Raw genomic sequence first — 17,881 nt, 5'->3', positions numbered from 1 at the left:
CCACACATATCCATATTTACACTTCTGTTTTGTGAGCACTAAGTGCGCACACTGAATACAGTAAAATGCAGCACACCCACGTAAGAAGGGAGTAAATATTGTAATCGTCATTTAAAATAAGTGACAGCAATCAACAAAATTTACACACGCAGAAACAAAGTACACAGTGTACTTATTGAAGTGTACTGAGGGAAGTAATCCATTTGAGACGTGACACATCCTTCCATAAGCAGGAAGAGCGAGCCTTCCTTGTGTTTGCAGTGTTGTGACTCTGATCTCTTTACGTCTACTTAAGAGTTTCCACTGTCTTATCTGATGGACGTGCTTATACTTACAAAAGGAAAAAAAAAAAAGATGCATAGCGTTCAGCTAAACATCACGACTGGCACTTAAATCACGTGTCCTTCCAGTGACCTTGAAGACGAGCAAACAGAAACCCAATACTCGCTTTGAAATGCAGAATTAAACATAAAAAAGCAGCACAAGCGGAACTGAAGACCTGGCAGCTTTTACTTAAGAACATGGCTTGGCGGCGTCTGACAGGAGAGCAAGTGAATTCATGAGTGAAGTGGTGGGATCAGGTGAACTTCGACCCTAAGCCGTGGGGTCAGCCCTCCATCCCTCCGTCACTGCCACAAGAGAAGAGTAGAGAAGAGCGGAGCAGCGTGAAGGAGCGATGACAGAGCGAGAGTGATAAGGATGGCAAGAGGGGACAAGCCCGGAGGGGAGGGATGAAGGACGGAGAGAAAAGGAAAAGGTGAAAGCAGATCCTGGACTAATGGACTGCATTGAACGTTTGACAGATGGATTCATGTGATTTGGGCAAGAACACCCTAGTGGAAGACTATGAAGTCAACCAAAGCATATGAGACAGGGAGAATGTTTGGACACAAACATCCGGCATGAAGAAAAAACCTGTAGTCTCATGCACCTTATGAGTGAACGTATGGACCAAGACCACTTGACGGGATTCTGATCGTAGTGTTCATTCTTGACCATCCAACCATCTCTGGCAGAACAATGACACCAGACATTAATTCATTCATTCATTTTCTACCGCTTTTTCCTCACGAGGGTCGTGGGGGGTGCTGGAGCCTATCCCAGCTGTCTTCGGGCGAGAGGCGGGGTACACCCTGGACTGGTCGCCAGCCAATCACAGGGCACATATCGACAAACAACCATTCGCCGTGCCGCCCTGACACCAGACAGTTTCAACCAAAGGTGACAAGAGTGAACACAGATTTAAGGACTGTGGGTCTCTGAGTGCCGTCAATACTCTGGACTCCGTCATGCCTTTTTCATAAGGTGAGAGTGGACACAGTGGTCCATCAAGCACTTCTCATGAGGTGAATGTGGACTCGGTGGTCCATCATGATCTTCTCACGAGGTGGAAGTGGTCTCGGTGGTCCTGAAGTCAGCACAGAGAAGCCACAACCTGCTTAACGTGAGTACCGAAATTCATGTACAATTTTGACCACGTAGAGTATAATTTAATTCAACCCCACTACCACGCACACACACACACTGCCGGACAACCCTCCCCTGGCGCCCTGAGAAGTGTGTGTGGTGTGTGTGTATTGATAAAAAGCTCCCGGTCCAGTGAAGGGCTCTATTGTTGGCAGCGGCTCGCTTCCATGCGTACACTGATTGATGCCAGCTGAGCGAACACAAAGACACATTTTGCATGGACACACATTCACACACTGACCACTGACTTATGGAGTAGCGCACAGGCTTGCACACACACACACACACACACGCATACACACACATAGCTCCACACACACTGTGTGCACATGGATAAGACAATACAGTGACAAAGCTACATTTGCACATGTGTTATGTTTGAATCCTGTGTTTGATCTTTTTGGGTTTGTATTTATTTGCAGGAAGCAGCTGATTGGCCCAGCCCTCCCTGGACCATATAAATGTGTGCAGGTGTGCTTGCTCTCTCTCTGCTCCCTGCTCTGCTTATGCTGCCTTCGTCTGCTGCAGGCTCAATACACTCTCCACCTTCTCGTCACGCTCCTGGGCCACTCAGCTGCTTCTTGCTGGCTGCTGGCGTGACGCTGAGCAGCAGCCTGGGTTTTTTCTTCCGTTATGTTTTAATTCTTATCTGGCCTGGTGTGACAACTTGTCCCGTTTTCGGTTTTGTTTAGGGTTGTAGCAGTGACGAGGGTCCTGTATAGGGTCGGCCTGATCGCCTCGCTGTTCTTTTGTTTGTTTTGTGCATCAGGACCTTATTTTGGGCACGGGAGGGTTTTTTCATTCATTTTTTTAGTTTATTCATTAATAAACCTTGGTGACTTGATTCTTCGGCTTCTGGTAGCCAAGGGAGGAGTTTGGAGAATGCATGGAGAATGACTTTCAAACAGTTTCGAAGAGGTTCGGGATCACCAGCCGCTATTTCGGGAGGAGGAAGCAGTGCACAATCATCACCGTTTATGGTGGGATGGTGTGCTTGGGATGGAATACCATACATTTTCTATACCGCTTATCCTCACGAGGGTCGCGGGCATGCTGGAACCTATCCCAGTTGTCCTCGGGCGAGAGGCGGGGTACACCCTGGACTGGTCGCCAGCCAATCATAGGGCACATATAGACAAACAAGCATTCACACTCACATTCATACCTATGGACAATTTGGAGTCGCCAATTAACCGAGCATGCATGTTGTTGGAGCACCGGAGAACATGCAAACTCCTCAAAGAGCAGTCTCCTAGCTGCAAGGGATGGAATACTTTGAAGCCAATTCAAGGTGCAATCCCACCGACACCGTTTTCCAATAAGGAAGCAGTGACAATCATCCCTGTAAATGTAATATTATGACTTTACTCTAGGCCTGTTACAATAACAAATTTTGCTGAACTATAACGTTCCAACAAATTATTGTCGATAGTCAATATTATTGACAACATTTTTTTTAAACAATGTTTTCATTAATTATATGGCATAATAATAAGAGTACAATACTGCAACTGGAATGTAATGCTAATTCCTTAGCACTTTGTATCGAGTTGTGTACTCCTATAGAGCAGCTACACACAATAACCAGCACAGAAACCTTTCTAGATCTTCCAGAATCTGCACCTGTTGCAGCTGTATTTCTTTGGATTTCGTGGTTCCTGCGAAAACTGTGTTTTTTTTTTTCCACCTATGGCCCGCCTCCAGGCGCACCCACTCCGCTGTGGTTGGTCACACTCCCAAGTGCTCAGGAGAACTTCCAGATAGCTGCCAAACCAAACTTTATAGGAGTTGTAATAAACAGTGATTTATCTTTCAAAAATGTCCGCTTTAAACATAAAGCCAAATGACTGGACAGTCTGAAGTTTCTCGGGAAAATAGGTTACTTCAAGGCGTCTCTCAATGGTATGTAGCTTTATTATTTTAGTGTTAGGTTGTCTTCAATATCTGTAATTTCTAATGTGGTCATTACACGTTTTTTTTGTATCTGGCCTACAGAACACGCTCATATAAGAAAGCTCAGCACTCTGTGATATCAGCATACAAGATTAAAGTGATTAAAGTGCAGGGTTGGGACCTCATTAAAATGAAATGCAGTGTCTGGTAAAGACAACGTGCTGGAGTCCTGGTTCATTTCAGTCTGGGATGTATATTTTAATGAACGTCGATGTTGTGTCCTCTGAAGTGCATGTGTGTGGACACAAGGTTTCCTTCTCTTAATCTAAGAACAAATTAGCATCTCACGTTAACAACGGCTGGAATTACAGAATTCATTTCCTGAGATAGAATTACCAAAACACACACACATGCAGAAGATCACACAGTTTCCTTACAACTACACTAAATGTGCTTTCAGTTCCTCAGTAATGAAGATGATGTAAAGCAGTGATAGAAAGCAGCTGCTTAGGGGCCCTTGCAAATGTCACAACAAGGAACTTCCTGGATGGAAATACCTGCACCATTTCAGCATATATGCTGTGTTATTACATCACAGGATCACACTCACTGTTCGCTTCATTAGGTACACCAGTATGAGAGCTGTAACGTTCACGTCATAGACATATGCATGTAATAATTTATCTTTGTGCATGTACAACTGCACTGCACCGCCCCAAAATTCTCCTAGTTTGACTGTACCTAATGTTATGACCTGTAGAGGTACACAGCAATCCTGTGCATGCCCACACGCACACACACACACATAGAAAATGAGGAAGAGAGATGCTGGGATGTAAACAGTGGTCAGACGTGGAGACAGTGTGATGAAGTGATCATCGTGTGATAGGCCGCCAGACAGTAACCACTATTGTCTGTGCTCAAAACAAGCACACACACTCACAATAGTGATAACAGCAGCCTGTCTACAGGCCTTCTGATAGCATCACAGCAAGGATGGCGGGGGGTGAAAGGAGAGAAGAAAGCTGCAGATATGAAGGCAGAAACCGTTAAAAACAAAAAAGCTGGAAAGTGATGTTGATGAAAGCCTCATTGGAGCGTCGACGTGGAGACCGAGTGGAGGATCGGATGACAGGATCTAGCAGCACGAACGGTTCAGAAGAATAATGGAGGAGGAAGTTGTTTCATGACGGACGATGCTTCTCGGATGCAGTGAACGCTACCAACTAGTAACGCGGCCCGTTGGTGTCTGCTTTTGTCATTTGATATGTCGTGTCTGAGTGACAGACAAAGAAAGTGCTGGTCAGGAGCTTTAACGTGATGTATGAGTCCATGCGGTAAACCTTGACCTTTGGTGCTGCCCCTGAAAGGTCAAGGTCAAGGTCCACCAAAAGTCAATTCCCTGGGCCGGCCTGTCCTTCCCGCATGTTGAAAAGGATCCATCCACCAGCAGATGAAGCTTACTACATATTTAATATTTTGATTCATGAATTAGCGCCACCCACTCTGGAGCAACTACAAGGTGCCGCACGAAGAAGAAGAAGAACAATTCTGAATTTCAACCATTTCAATGAATTTCTCATTCTTCCCGAAAAGAAATGATGCAGATCCCAGCACCAATGGTTTTCCACAGAGTGGATCCATTCAAAGTCTCCTTTTGTTCACATGACCGTGGCTGCTGTCAGGGCTGCTTGAACATGTGAGCTAAAACACAGGGGTGTGATTGATGAGCTGTCTCACTGCGTCATAGAGGCGACTTCAATGTTTTCATTGGGATGGAGAGTCTGAAGGGCTAGGGAGGGGGTCGTTTTTCTATTTTGACACGCGTGTTCACACGGTCACTAACAAAGAGCTTCACTCTGGGATGAAAGGTCGTGTGTTCCAGACCCCGCCCTCCTCCATCAATCTCTCTCCATCACTTCTTCATCAGCCCATCATTCCTCATACAGTCCCACCTCATCCCTCCTCCATCTCGACTTGTGTCAGTGGTTGAAGAGAAACACAACAGGTAAGGAGTACTAATCTCTTATACCTTCTTTCTTCCAAATAATGTGACACAAGTAGCCAGAGCTGGCCCTACCCAAATTTAATTAAACTACCCTATTAATTAAACATAAATAAATAACATTAAAAAAAATCTGAAATCCCACAAAAAATACATTTTGTAAATAAGGGAATAAATTATAAAAGTAATAAAAAAAATACAACAATCACTATCAAACAATAAAAAAACACACAGTTTGCACACATTAAATCTGTATAAAAGCTACATTTACACTATGCAAAAACTATAGAGTCGTCCCTTGCTACATGGCTGTTCAAACATCACTCCCTCTATCGCGGTTTTTCAAAAAGGAGTTACAACAGAAGGCCCCAGTGCAGACCTAGGACACATTGGAGAGATCATGTCTCACAGCTGGCCTGGGAACACCTTGGGATCTTCCCGGTGGAACTGTAAGAGGTGGTCGGGGACTGGAAAGTCTGGACTTCCCCTAAGCTGGTGCCCCTGTGACCCGTACCCAAATAAGTGGACGAACATGGAATGGAATGGAATGGCATTGCCATCCATCCATTTTCTATGCCGCTTATCCTAACTAGGGTCATGGGTATGATGGAGCCTATCCCAGCTGACTTAGGTCGCCAACCAATGGCAGGGCACATATAGACAAACAACCATTCACACACACATTCATACCTATGGACAATTTGGAGTCACCAATTAACCTAGCATGTTTTTGGAATGTGGGAGGAAACCGGAGTACCCGGAGAAAACCCACGCATGCACGGGGAGAACATGAAAATTTCACACAGATATGCCCAAGCAGAGAATCGAACCTTCAAAGTCTTCCCGATCGCCTGACTGTGTGGCCTACATGCTAACCATGGCAGGGAATGGCATTGCTTTGCATTAAAATCATTGTGAGCTAATCATAATTACTAGTTTTATATTAATATACGGAAGGTGTAATTTTCCAAATTTCAGTGGACCCTAAAGGCCACGGCATCTACATATATTACCTAATGGCCCAAATGGCTCTGCAGGTAGCAACCTACAACCAAAAAAACAAGATACCAAACTGGAGGCTTTGTAAGTGTAAGTCCAGGGATGAAGGATACATCTACGAGTATCACATACATTACACATAACACACATGCATTACAGTGTGCTGGGTGGTCCTACGGGCCCAGAGGCCCCTAACCGAGCAGGGGACTAAATTACAGACATGACCCACCGCAGTGACACCCAACCTGGGATTAACACCCAGCCAGGCTCCCTGGGTGCCGGTAGCCTCAGGCTGTGGGGGGCTGACCTCCACAGGTTCACAGATTACCTCAGACACATTTGAACACACACACACACAAATGCCTGGCCCACCCAGACTAATAATGAGTGGGTTTGGTCAGTCCATCTGTGAGGGGGGGTTGCAGTACTGGCTGTGTCCACTAAAGTCCAAACTGTTTCTTCATGCATATGTGAAAAAGGAGAGTGAAAGAGTGTGGGGTATTCCTTCATATAATTCCAAACCAGTTCATGAATGACAAAATAATCAATCAATTAATTGAAATTAATTAATTAATGCGTATAAAGAAAGTCTGAATTCTTTAAATGCTTCACATTCTATCACATTTTGTGCAATGAAACTCCACCAGAACATGTGGAAACATCTGGATGGATGTTGCACCACGCATGGGGGGGTCAGAGCAGGTCAACGGCATGCAGAAAATCTCTCTCTCACACACACAGACACACACACACACACACACACACCTCATAAAGAGGTTGGCTACAGCTGGAAGTGTGGATGGGGTCAGAGTTCAAACACATACACTGACAGCACACACTCACCCCACAGCAAACGCCCTTAAATCAGAACACACACGCACTCGCAAGGTCCCAAAGAGACAGAGTGAGCGCACAAGGACACACACTGGTGAGAGTATGTTAACAGAATGTGATGTGACTAAACCCAAGGGTCTGTTTCACTGCAGCAGCTGCGGAGTGTGTGCAGTGCGTGCGTGCGTGTGTGTCTTTTGCAAAAGTTGTGCCACATATGAACTCATGTGCATTAAAACTATAAAATTATAAAATCACACAACACACATCAAGGATAAAGTACATGGGTCTTAAAGCAGAGAGGGTGAGAGGCGGACTCACATTTAAAGCAAGACCCTAGCGTCACCATACGCCAACTTGCTTGTTAACAAAGTTAAAGCGGCTTCCCTTCGTTTTCGACTTGTACGACACTTAATACCTGTTCTCTTAATACAGGTTTCATTATGTCCACAGTTGACCCTGAAACATCCATCCAGGGGTATGCTGGAGCCTATCCCAGCTGAGGCGGGGTACACCCTGGACTGGTCGCCAGCCAATCACAGGGCACATATAGACAAACAACCATTCACACTCACATTCATACCTATGGACAATTTGGAGTCACCAATTAACCTAGCATGTTTTTGGAATGTGGGAGGAAACCGGAGTACCCGGAGAAAACCCACGCACGCACAGGGAGAACATGCAAACTCCACACAGAGATGCTCAAGTGGAGAATCGAACCCAGGTCTTCCCGATCTCCTGACTGTGCTGCCTAACCCTGAAACAGATTATTTCAAATTCCATGATTTTATTTGGAAACAAGATCAGAGCAACAAACATCCTGGATGGACGGACTGCGTTTGACCTCAGAGGTTGCACTGCAGTTAAAGATTTTATAAGGTAGCGCACCAGTCAAAAGTTTAGACACTTTTGTCCATGTTACTGAATGAGAATAGGTGTCAGTATTTCTGACTACTGTATGTCTGATATAACGATAATGATATAACAATACACACTTTTGCACATCAGTGCCAATATTTTGTTTTACTTCATCTTTAAATGTGCTTGATGCTGCCAATATCTCTGTGTGTGTGTGTGTGTGTGTGTGTGTGTATGTGGTGTTTAGTCTGAAGCCGTATTTAGTCTCTCTGGTTCTAAAAGGAGGCCTATAATCATACAGAACCTTTCCCTCTATTCATTACACACATGCACACACACACACAAGCCTGTCATTAAAAGTTCACACTAACCTCCCAGGCTGCACGCGTATCAAGCGTGTGTACGTGGACCACGTACGAGAATGCAAGCAGGTTGTTGGAACAATAGTACACACGCTGAGGACAAACACTTGAGCCGTGTGGAAGAGACTAGCTTGTATATTATGTATTATTATGTATGAAGAATGTTAAAGATGCAACTGGCTGCTGGAGAAAATAAGCTGGTGATTCACAATTTCACACTCCAATCCGGGGGGGGGTGCATTTTGCCAGAGAGGCGTGGCTAACTTCTCTAAGTAGACATATGCTAAGCACGCATGTGCAGAACGTGCCTACATCTGGCGGGCCTATTTTTTGCCAGTCAAGTGTTAGGCATGTCTAAGTTATGATAAGATATGCCTTTATTATGCCTTGTGGGACATATATGTATGCAGTGTAAATGTTTAAATGTACTACTGGCGTAACCTCAATGCGTAACCTCCTGCGTGCTACTGCCTTTTCACTTCCTGGTTCCTGTCTGTATGGAGAAAGGTGCATGCCAAGCACTTATAAATGCACTTCTGCATCCTTGTGGTCGGTTTTATGTTTTAAAACTGCACCAAACATGATCTCTTCTATTGTGCATCATCACCTCCTTTTGCCTCTCACGCAAAAAAGCATATTCATTCATGGATATTATATGTGACCAGATATGATGTTTTTGTCACAATGTACGTCGCGCATTGTAATCACTCGAATCCTTGTGTCCTTCTCTGGAAGGAAGTGGTCCTACAAAATAATGACCCTTCTAGCGTCCAGCTTCTCTCCTTCTGTCATCATCCTTTCCATACACGCGCAGTTTTCACCTTTTGTTACCACAGCAACTAACAAGCATGTATTACTTGCCCTGTGACCTAAAATAATGCTTGAACTGCTTCATTTCAACAGAAAATGAAGCTCGAATGCTGCTGCAGAAGGTCTGCACTCATGTATAACTACATGTACACACACAAAGTGTCCCCAAGTCTGTGGCTCTCACACTTGACGCAGTCCAGAGAAGAGACAGCAGCACAGACACACGCATGGTTGGTAGTCATTCATTCATTCATTTTCTACCGCTTATTCCTCACGAGGGTCGCGGGGGGTGCTGGAGCCTATCCCAGCTGTCTTCGGGCGAGAGGCGGGGTACACCCTAGACTGGTCGCCAGCCGATCACAGGGCACATACAGTGAAGAAAATAAGTATTTGAACACCCTGCTATTTTGCTATTTCTCCCACTTAGAAATCATGGAGGGGTCTGAAATTTTCATCGTAGGTGCATGTCCACTGTGAGAGAGATAAACTAAAAAGAAAAATCCAGAAATCACAATGCATGATTTTTTAACAATTTATTTGTGTGATACAGCTGCAAATAAGTATTTGAACACCTGAGAAAATGAATGTTAATATTTGGTACAGTAGCCTTTGTTTGCTATTACAGAGGTCAAACGTTTCCTGTAGTTTTTCACCAGGTTTGCACACACTGCAGGAGGGATCTTGGCCCACTCCTCCACACAGATCTTCTCTAGATCAGTCAGGTTTCTGGGCTGTCGCTGAGAAACACGGAGTTTGAGCTCCCTCCAAAGATTTTCGATTGGGTTCAGGTCTGGAGACTGGCTGGGCCATGCTAGAACCTTGATATGCTTCTTACGGAGCCACTCCTTGGTTTTCCTGGCTGTGTGCTTCGGGTCGTTGTCGTGTTGGAAGACCCAGCCACGACCCATCTTCAATGCTCTGACAGAGGGAAGGAGGTTGTTCCCCAAAATCTCACAATACACGGCCCCAGTCATCCTCTCTTTAATGCAGTGCACTCGTCCTGTCCCATGTGCAGAAAAACACCCCCAAAGCATGATGCTACCACCCCCATGCTTCACAGTAGGGATGGTGTTCTTCGGATTGTACTCTTCATTCTTCTTCCTCCAAACACGCTTATTGGAATTATGACCAAAAAGTTCTATTTTGGTCTCATCTGACCATAAAACTTTCTCCCATGACTCCTCTGTATCATCCAAATGGTCATATGCAAACTTAAGACGGGCCTTGACATGTGCTGGTTTAAGCAGGGGAACCTTTCGTGCCATGCATGATTTCACATCATGACGTCTTAGTGTATTACCTACAGTAACCTTGGAAACGGTGGTCCCAGCTCTTTTCAGGTCATTGACCAAGTCCTGTCGTGTAGTTCTGGGCTGATTCCTCACCTTTCTTAGAATCATTGAGACCCCACGAGGTGATATCTTGCATGGGGCTCCACTCCGATTGAGATTGACCGTCATGTTTAGCTTCTTCCATTTTCTAATGATAGCTCCAACAGTGGACCTTTTTTCACCAAGCTGCTTGGTAATTGCTCCGTAGCCCTTTCCAGCCTTGTGGAGGTGTACAATTTTGTCTCTGGTGTCTTTGGACAGCTCTTTGGTCTTCGCCATGTTACAAGTTAAAGTCTTACTGATTGTATGGGGTGGACAGGTGTCTTTATGCAGCTAACGACCTCAAACAGGTGCATCTGATTCAGGATGATACATGGAGTGCAGGTGGACTTCTAATGGGCAGACTAACATGTCTTTCAGGGTCAGAATTCTAGATGATACACAGGTGTTCAAATACTTATTTGCAGCTGTATCACACAAATAAATTGTTAAAAAATCATGCATTGTGATTTCTGGATTTTTCTTTTTAGTTTATCTCTCTCACAGTGGACATGCACCTACGATGAAAATTTCAGACCCCTAGCAATATATAATAGCAAAATAGCAGGGTGTTCAAATACTTATTTTCTTCACTGTATAGACAAACAACCATTCACACTCGCATTCATTGGTTGGTAGTCATACCTGTTTAAATGTGAGAAGTTTGGAGAAAAATTGAGAAATAGCACAACCCAAAGTCAATGAACTTGAACCTAAGACCAAATCAAAGATACTAACCCGACTCATGCAAACATGAGACCAACAAAATGACAACAGCTAAACACTCAGCAATCATATCAATACCATGCACACAGAAGAGCCAACATGGTTTAACATTTACACACACACACACACATACACACACAGCCCTGCATGTTTGCTTTTTACTCAATGGTCTCATTGAAGCACAGAAGGAGGAAGAGAAGGAGGCAAGTGAGTGAGACAGAGCGGAGAAAAAAAACTCTGGGAATTTACAGCAACAAGATAAATATCCTCAGCTTGGCGTCACCGGGCTACCACACACGCGCGCACACACACGCACACGCACACACACACACACACACACACCCTGATTAGAGTGTCAAGAGAAGTAATGTATGCTGCAAATCGGCCATAACTGAGTGAATCTCAGTTAAGTAAATATTATCAGGACTTACAGTGGACTGGAGAGTTGAGTATCCTGACACACTTCGTAATCAATGAGTTAAAGGGGACTTTATTATGCTTTCCTATTTTTTGATGTAGAAATGTTGTTCCAATGTTGTATTCCCATGTTAAGCAAAGCATCAGATAATGAGGTTTGCGCATTTGGAAGTGAGCCCTTAAAAAAGTTTTGAATGGATCTGAATGCTCTCTTTTACAGAGTTTTTTCTAACATCAAGTTCTACTTATGGCCGCACTGTTGACTAGTAGCTAGCATGTTGGCCACACAGTCAGGAGATCGGTATGATCTGGGTTCGAATCTCCACTTGGCCATCTCTGTGTAGAGTTTGCATGTTCTCCTCATGTGTGTGTGGTTTTCTCAGGGTACTGAATGATTGTTTGTCTATATGTGCCATGTGACTGGCTGGCGACCAGTCCAGGGTGTGCATGAAGTTAGCTGGGATAGGCTCCAGCATAACCCCGAAACGTAAGAGAGGATGAGCGGTAAAGAAAATGGATGGATGGAGTTCTACTGATGTCAATGCCATCGAGACATTCTTATATGGGTTGCAGATTGCCTGCACTCAGTAAACGCTGCTCTACGTATCTGGAAGTCATCGGGAGGGCTTGGGAGTGTGACCAATCACAGCTGAGTGGGTGTGCCTGGAGGTGGGCTGTGGTTTGGAAGCAGGAAATCTATGGAAATGCTGAAGAAAGCGGTGCTGAATCTGGAAGATCAAGAAAGCTTTCTGTGCGGGTTATCATGGGTAGTTGCTCTACAGGACTCCACAACTCAATACAAAGGGTAAAAATGAGTGAGGAGTTTCCTCAGTCTGTAATCTTAGTAAGACATTAGGAGAACTGTGCGCTTCCAACATTTAGGAACACTTTGGGGAAGGACCTCATCTTTTCTCAGTGCAGAGAGCACTGTAGAACATCTTCCCAGAAGAACGGGACTTTGTGTTTCTAGGACACATCACAAAGATGAGGATGTGTGCCTCTTTGTAATGACATCATGGAAAAACATCTGAGGCATCGAATGATGTAGCAGAGCAAGCGTCCTCATCACAAAACAAATACCATGATGTCAGGCCTTCAACCTATGCAGACGCCATCTTCACTAATAGAACAGACAGTAGATGCCACTCAGCAGTCACCTCCCTGAGGAGTAGCCAGCCTATAATGGAGGACAACATCACCTCCTACTTAAAGTTTCTGGAGGGAAATTACAGAAAGATGTTGATTGAAAAGTCTGAGCTGTCCAACACCATGAAAGCCAATGAGAAGACGCAGGCCGAATTGCGCAAGAGCACCGTGGAGCTGGACAAGTTCAAAGTGGAGCTGCGCACTGTCAACGTGGAGCTAGACCACGTCAAGGTGGAGCTGTGCAAGACCAACCGAGAACTGGACCACGTCAGAGCCACCAAAGACCAACTGGCCACACAGATGGTCCACAAGGAGGCTCGCTGGAGACGTGAGAAAGAGGAGCTGCTCCGAGGGAAGGAGCCGCTGTACGACAAGGCCGGCCGGAAGAAGAGCCAACATTTGGTGCGTACACAAGACATGATTGATTAGTTCATGAATAACAATTAGCTGTATTCTAGAACACAATGTGTCACCTCCTTTTAGGAGTGCTTTGTCATATCTGCGGAGGACCAGGAGGTGATGGAGAAGAAGATTAACAAGGAGGGGGATGAGAAGGAAAAATATAGGAATGAGGAGTCAGGGGCTGGCCAAAAGAAGGACAATGAGAGGGACGAGGACAAGAAAAGCAAAGAGGGCAGATTTAGTTATTCCATGGAGGAAAAAGAGGTGGAGGAGGTGGAGTATGACAACAAGAACCAGATGAATGGCCAAAAGGAGGAGAAAACAAAGGAGAAAGACAGTGTGATGGTGGAGAAGGATGAGAAGAAGAATGAGCATAGTGACTGGGGGGAGAAGATGGAGAGGGAGAAGGAACAAGAGAATGTCAAGGAGGAGTGGAAGGAAAAGCAACAAGATGAAGACGAGGAGGAGAATATGGTAAGGGAGAAGAAGCAAAAGAAAAACAAGATTGAGATGCAGAGGGAGCAAGAGAAGGACAAGGCAGACCAGAAGAAGCAAGTGAATGACAAAGCAGATGAGAGGATGGAGGAGAAGAGGGAGTGGGAGTGGCAGCCAAGGAAGGAACAATTAAATGTCAATGTGGAAAATGGACAAAAGGAGGAGGTGAACGAGGAGGAGGAGAAGACAGCATACATCAGCGAGGAGGTGGACATCAACCAGAGGGAGAGGGAAGAGGAGAAAGAGAGTGGGAAGGAGGCAACCATGCAGGAGGAAAAAGGGAGCGAAGAGGAAGCACACAGCGATCAGAAGGAGGACAAAGAGGAGAAGAACAACAAAGAGAAGGATTTTATCCAAAAGGAGAAGGATGTGATTATAGGGAAGGAGGTCAAGAAGCAGGAGGTGAAAAAAAGTCAAATGGAGGAGGACAGGAAGACGGAGAAAAGAGATGGGAGGAAAGAAAAGGAGGCCAAACTTGAGGAGGAGTGGAAAGAGAGGGGAATGAAATTGATGGGGGAGTGGAAGGACAGGGAAAGAAAGGAGGAGGAAAAGAGGAAGGAGAAAGACAGGAAATTACAGGAGGGCTGGGCAGAGTGGGAGAAGAAGGAGGAGGAGAGGAGGAGAGATAGGGAGAGGAAAATGCGGGCAGAGTGGAGGGAGAGGGAAAAAAAGGAGGAGGAGAAGAGGAGAGAGAGGGAGAAACTCAAAGCTGAGTGGAAATTGAGGAAGGAGGAGGAGCAAAGGAGGAAAGACAAGGAGGAGGAGATGAAGGACAAAGAGAGGCGAGACTGGTGGGAAAGTGGGGGTGCGGAGGAGTACCGGAAAGAGAGGGAGAAGACAAACAAAGAATGGAAGGAGCAGGAGAAACTGAAAGCCGAGTGGAAGGAGAGGGAGAAGAAGGAGGAGGAGAAGAGGAAGGAGAGGGAGAGGAAACTGAAGGCTGAATGGGAGGAGGTGCAGAGGAGAGACAAAGAGAAGAGGAAGGAGAGGGAAAGGAAGGAGAAGAGGAAAGAAGGGGTCAAGCAGGAGAACAAAAAGAGCTCCTTTTTCAGAGGAGCCATGAGCCTCGTCTGCTGCAGAGGAAACAAATGAGGAGACAAAACATCAACGTTGATCGTTGTCTTGAACCAAGTAAGCTCTGTAGTCAATCTCCTCCCACCAGCCCTTCACCACAGTTCCCGCGGCCATCTTGAATCAAATATTCAAAATGCGTAGGACTCATGACTTGACTGTTCATTACAATCGTTTTCAACAACATGGCTGCCATCCACATTTCGTGAGGATAGCCACAAGCTCCTGCTGAGTGTTTTTTTTTTTCAAGCTCATGGCGGCGAGCGGAGGGGCGGGTCTGGAGCGCCGGTTCCCCAGGTCACTGTCCACTGGAGATGGCATGTCAAGTCGTTTTAATTAAAGCAGCAGGAAGACGTGAGCAACTCTGATCTGCTGATGGCATGAGAGCTTCCAACATGGAGAACTTATTAAATCTCCACTGAACGACCACGGTGGGAAATGTTTGGTTCGTTTATTGGCAAGTCTAAAAGGCTTGCTAATATTTCTCCCCCCCACTGACAACTTCTCTTTGGGATATTAAAGACATTTTAATGAGAAGATGTTTGTCTTTTCTTGTGCCCTTGACTCACCTAAAAGTCAACAGGGTAGTTTATATGACAGTCTCTGAACCTGCTGACCTGAACCTGACAACAATACCAAAAAGGAAAAGTCAAGGTGCACCTAAAACTGTTCAATCACCGTGACATCATGAAAAACAGTGGCAAACAAAACCATACACTCACTAAAATACACAATGTCAAGCGATAACAATCGTGACGACTGGACAACTAATTTTTGTTAGATATTAATACATCATTTTTATCATCATTGTATCATTTGGCCCCAGGGGGTGTTCCCACAAATTTTCCCACACTAACAAGCGTGACTGCAAATCACTTTATATGATGCAAGTACAGTTATGAAACCATGATACTCTGGTTTTTGTGTCCTTTTTTTCTCCACACATTAAAAATGAATTTTTATCATCACTATACCTCAATGAGGGTTCATACAGATTTGACATTTCAAAATTTCAGACTTTTACCAGACTCAGTAAACAGATGTGTGTCATTAGAGCTGCAAAAATGACACAACTATCCAAATAATTGACAACTAATTCCTATGCAAAAATGTTGATGAAAAACAGTGATCAACATTTGCCTCTTTTCTGATAAGTTATGGAACAAACTCCTGACTGTTTGGTTCATATTGTTTTGGTCCCTCTAGAGCAGGGGTGCACATTACGTCCATCGCGAGCAAGCGTTTATAGATTTCCAAGGTACCTTGGGTGGATCGTGTTAACGTCACTATGTAGATGTTCTTCCCTTTAACATTTCCAGCTACACACAGATAAGTAACTTTCATCTTTATTCTTTTGATTATGGATATACTAACTCAGTGCTAAGGTGCCTGTATCTACGTATAACAAAAGTTATCACATACTACAGTATTAATTGTCCCTGTACCCTAGAAACCGCCCATGAATGATACGGGAAAAGGCCGAAATGATACTGTGTCAAAGCCCAGGGCAGTGATACTGATAAAATATAGAGTTTAACCATGTCCAGTATCAGCCCCCGTAGCTGTCCACTCAGAACGCGCTGCTCTGGTATCGTGCCCGTGAAACAACCAATCAGAGAACAGCGTTTAGATATAATACATGTAATAAACTGAACATTTTCTGGAAACAAAATGGTCTTTTGATTAAATAGTACATGATAATAAGCTCATGATTAAATAGTATGTGATAATAAGATCATCACATGGTTTGTCTGGTATCAGGCCCCCAAGTGATACTGGCACGCAAACCATGTGATAACCTATAAGTATCAGTTCACTTGTAGCAGCTAGTTATGTAGGAAAAAAGTTAACTGTTTAATGGCATACAATTTCTTGTACAAATGTAATGTATTGGCACTTCAACCTGTTTGAGGAGATTGTTCAGTGTTTATTTGAGTTCTGTATCTCTTCACCCATCTAAATTATCCTGATTATTTTTCTCAAAGGTACTGTGTTCAGTATTACAAGCTGTTTTCCAAATGACTTTATATCCCAGCCAAACCACCCGAAACAAGCAGACCCTTCATTTTTGAGAGGAAATATTGAAATGGCAATCTATTGCAATATTTACTTTACGTTGTTCTGATCAATTATGATTCCCATTTGAGTTCTGGAGCTGAGGGATCCCATACTGACTCAAAACAGTCAAAAGCGGATCAAGTTCTTCTATTGTCATCTACATGTCATATCATACAACACCCCTCAACATAGTTACTTCAAAATCAACTGGTAATTGTTTTGTGTATTCATTTTAGATTAGATTGCTGCCTTTAATTCCACAGGTGCAGTATTTCCCCTTACCACACTCTCCAAAGTATCCAGTAAATTGCCAACCACGATATAGTCCACTTTTTGCCCTATTCTCTTTTTTTGTTTTTACAGTATAGTGCTAAATTGCACACCCATGTTTTCTGGTTTCTTTTGTATTTCCATGTGTCGGAACAATCAGCGACACCCAGTGTTTTATTCTTTTTATTTGTCTGTCTCGTCTTTTTGACGCTTTTCATCTCTCAAAACCTCAACCCCGTTCCTCCCGCCTCCGACCACATCCACATGGTGGTATTATTAAAGTCTCCTGCAGCTGATCCACATCTATGGAGATGTTTCATCCCACTCTCCCTTCAATTTCATTGTCAAGTGGATCACAACCGTCTCTGGTATTTCTTTCTCAAGTCTGAAATGCGGACCAGACCCGCTGGGACTGATTTTGTGTTAAACCCCTGCACTGTTTAATGAATCTAGAACCGTTTTCACATCCAGCGAAGAATACTAACATCAAAGAATGAGAGCCCATCAAGCCTGAGGGCACTCTGAGAAATGAGAGTCACAGATGAACCAGGAGAAGCCAGCGACCCAGTTTGAATACAAAACCAGAACTTACTGACCTTAGCATAATAATAAACTTCTAGACAAAATTACAACAAAATCCTTAAAGGGAAACTGTACTTTTTGGGAACTTTTGCCCATCATTCACAATCCTCATGTGA

At 44.3% G+C, this 17,881-nt stretch overlaps 1 protein-coding gene across 3 annotated transcripts in view; it reads right to left on the bottom strand.

Moving 5' to 3' along the window:
• Positions 1 to 17,881, bottom strand: part of bbs9 (Bardet-Biedl syndrome 9) — a 106,611-nt gene that overhangs the window by 54,488 nt on the left and 34,242 nt on the right. Inside the window, exon 20 of one of the 3 annotated variants that reach the window (XM_058053032.1) lies at positions 11,127 to 14,857. The exons of the other annotated variants lie outside the window; for them this stretch is intronic. Within the exon in view, the coding sequence (XP_057909015.1) occupies positions 14,198 to 14,857 (660 nt within the window). The 3' untranslated portion in view covers positions 11,127 to 14,197. Of the gene's footprint in view, positions 1 to 11,126; positions 14,858 to 17,881 lie in introns of those variants that run through there. 3 annotated transcript variants of the gene reach the window in all.

This window comes from Doryrhamphus excisus, chromosome 17 (assembly GCF_030265055.1).
Source record: "Doryrhamphus excisus isolate RoL2022-K1 chromosome 17, RoL_Dexc_1.0, whole genome shotgun sequence".
In the NCBI taxonomy this organism is placed as follows: domain Eukaryota; kingdom Metazoa; phylum Chordata; class Actinopteri; order Syngnathiformes; family Syngnathidae; genus Doryrhamphus; species Doryrhamphus excisus.
The sequence above is the reverse complement of the archived record's forward strand: the minus strand, read 5'-3'. Positions and strand labels throughout refer to the sequence as shown.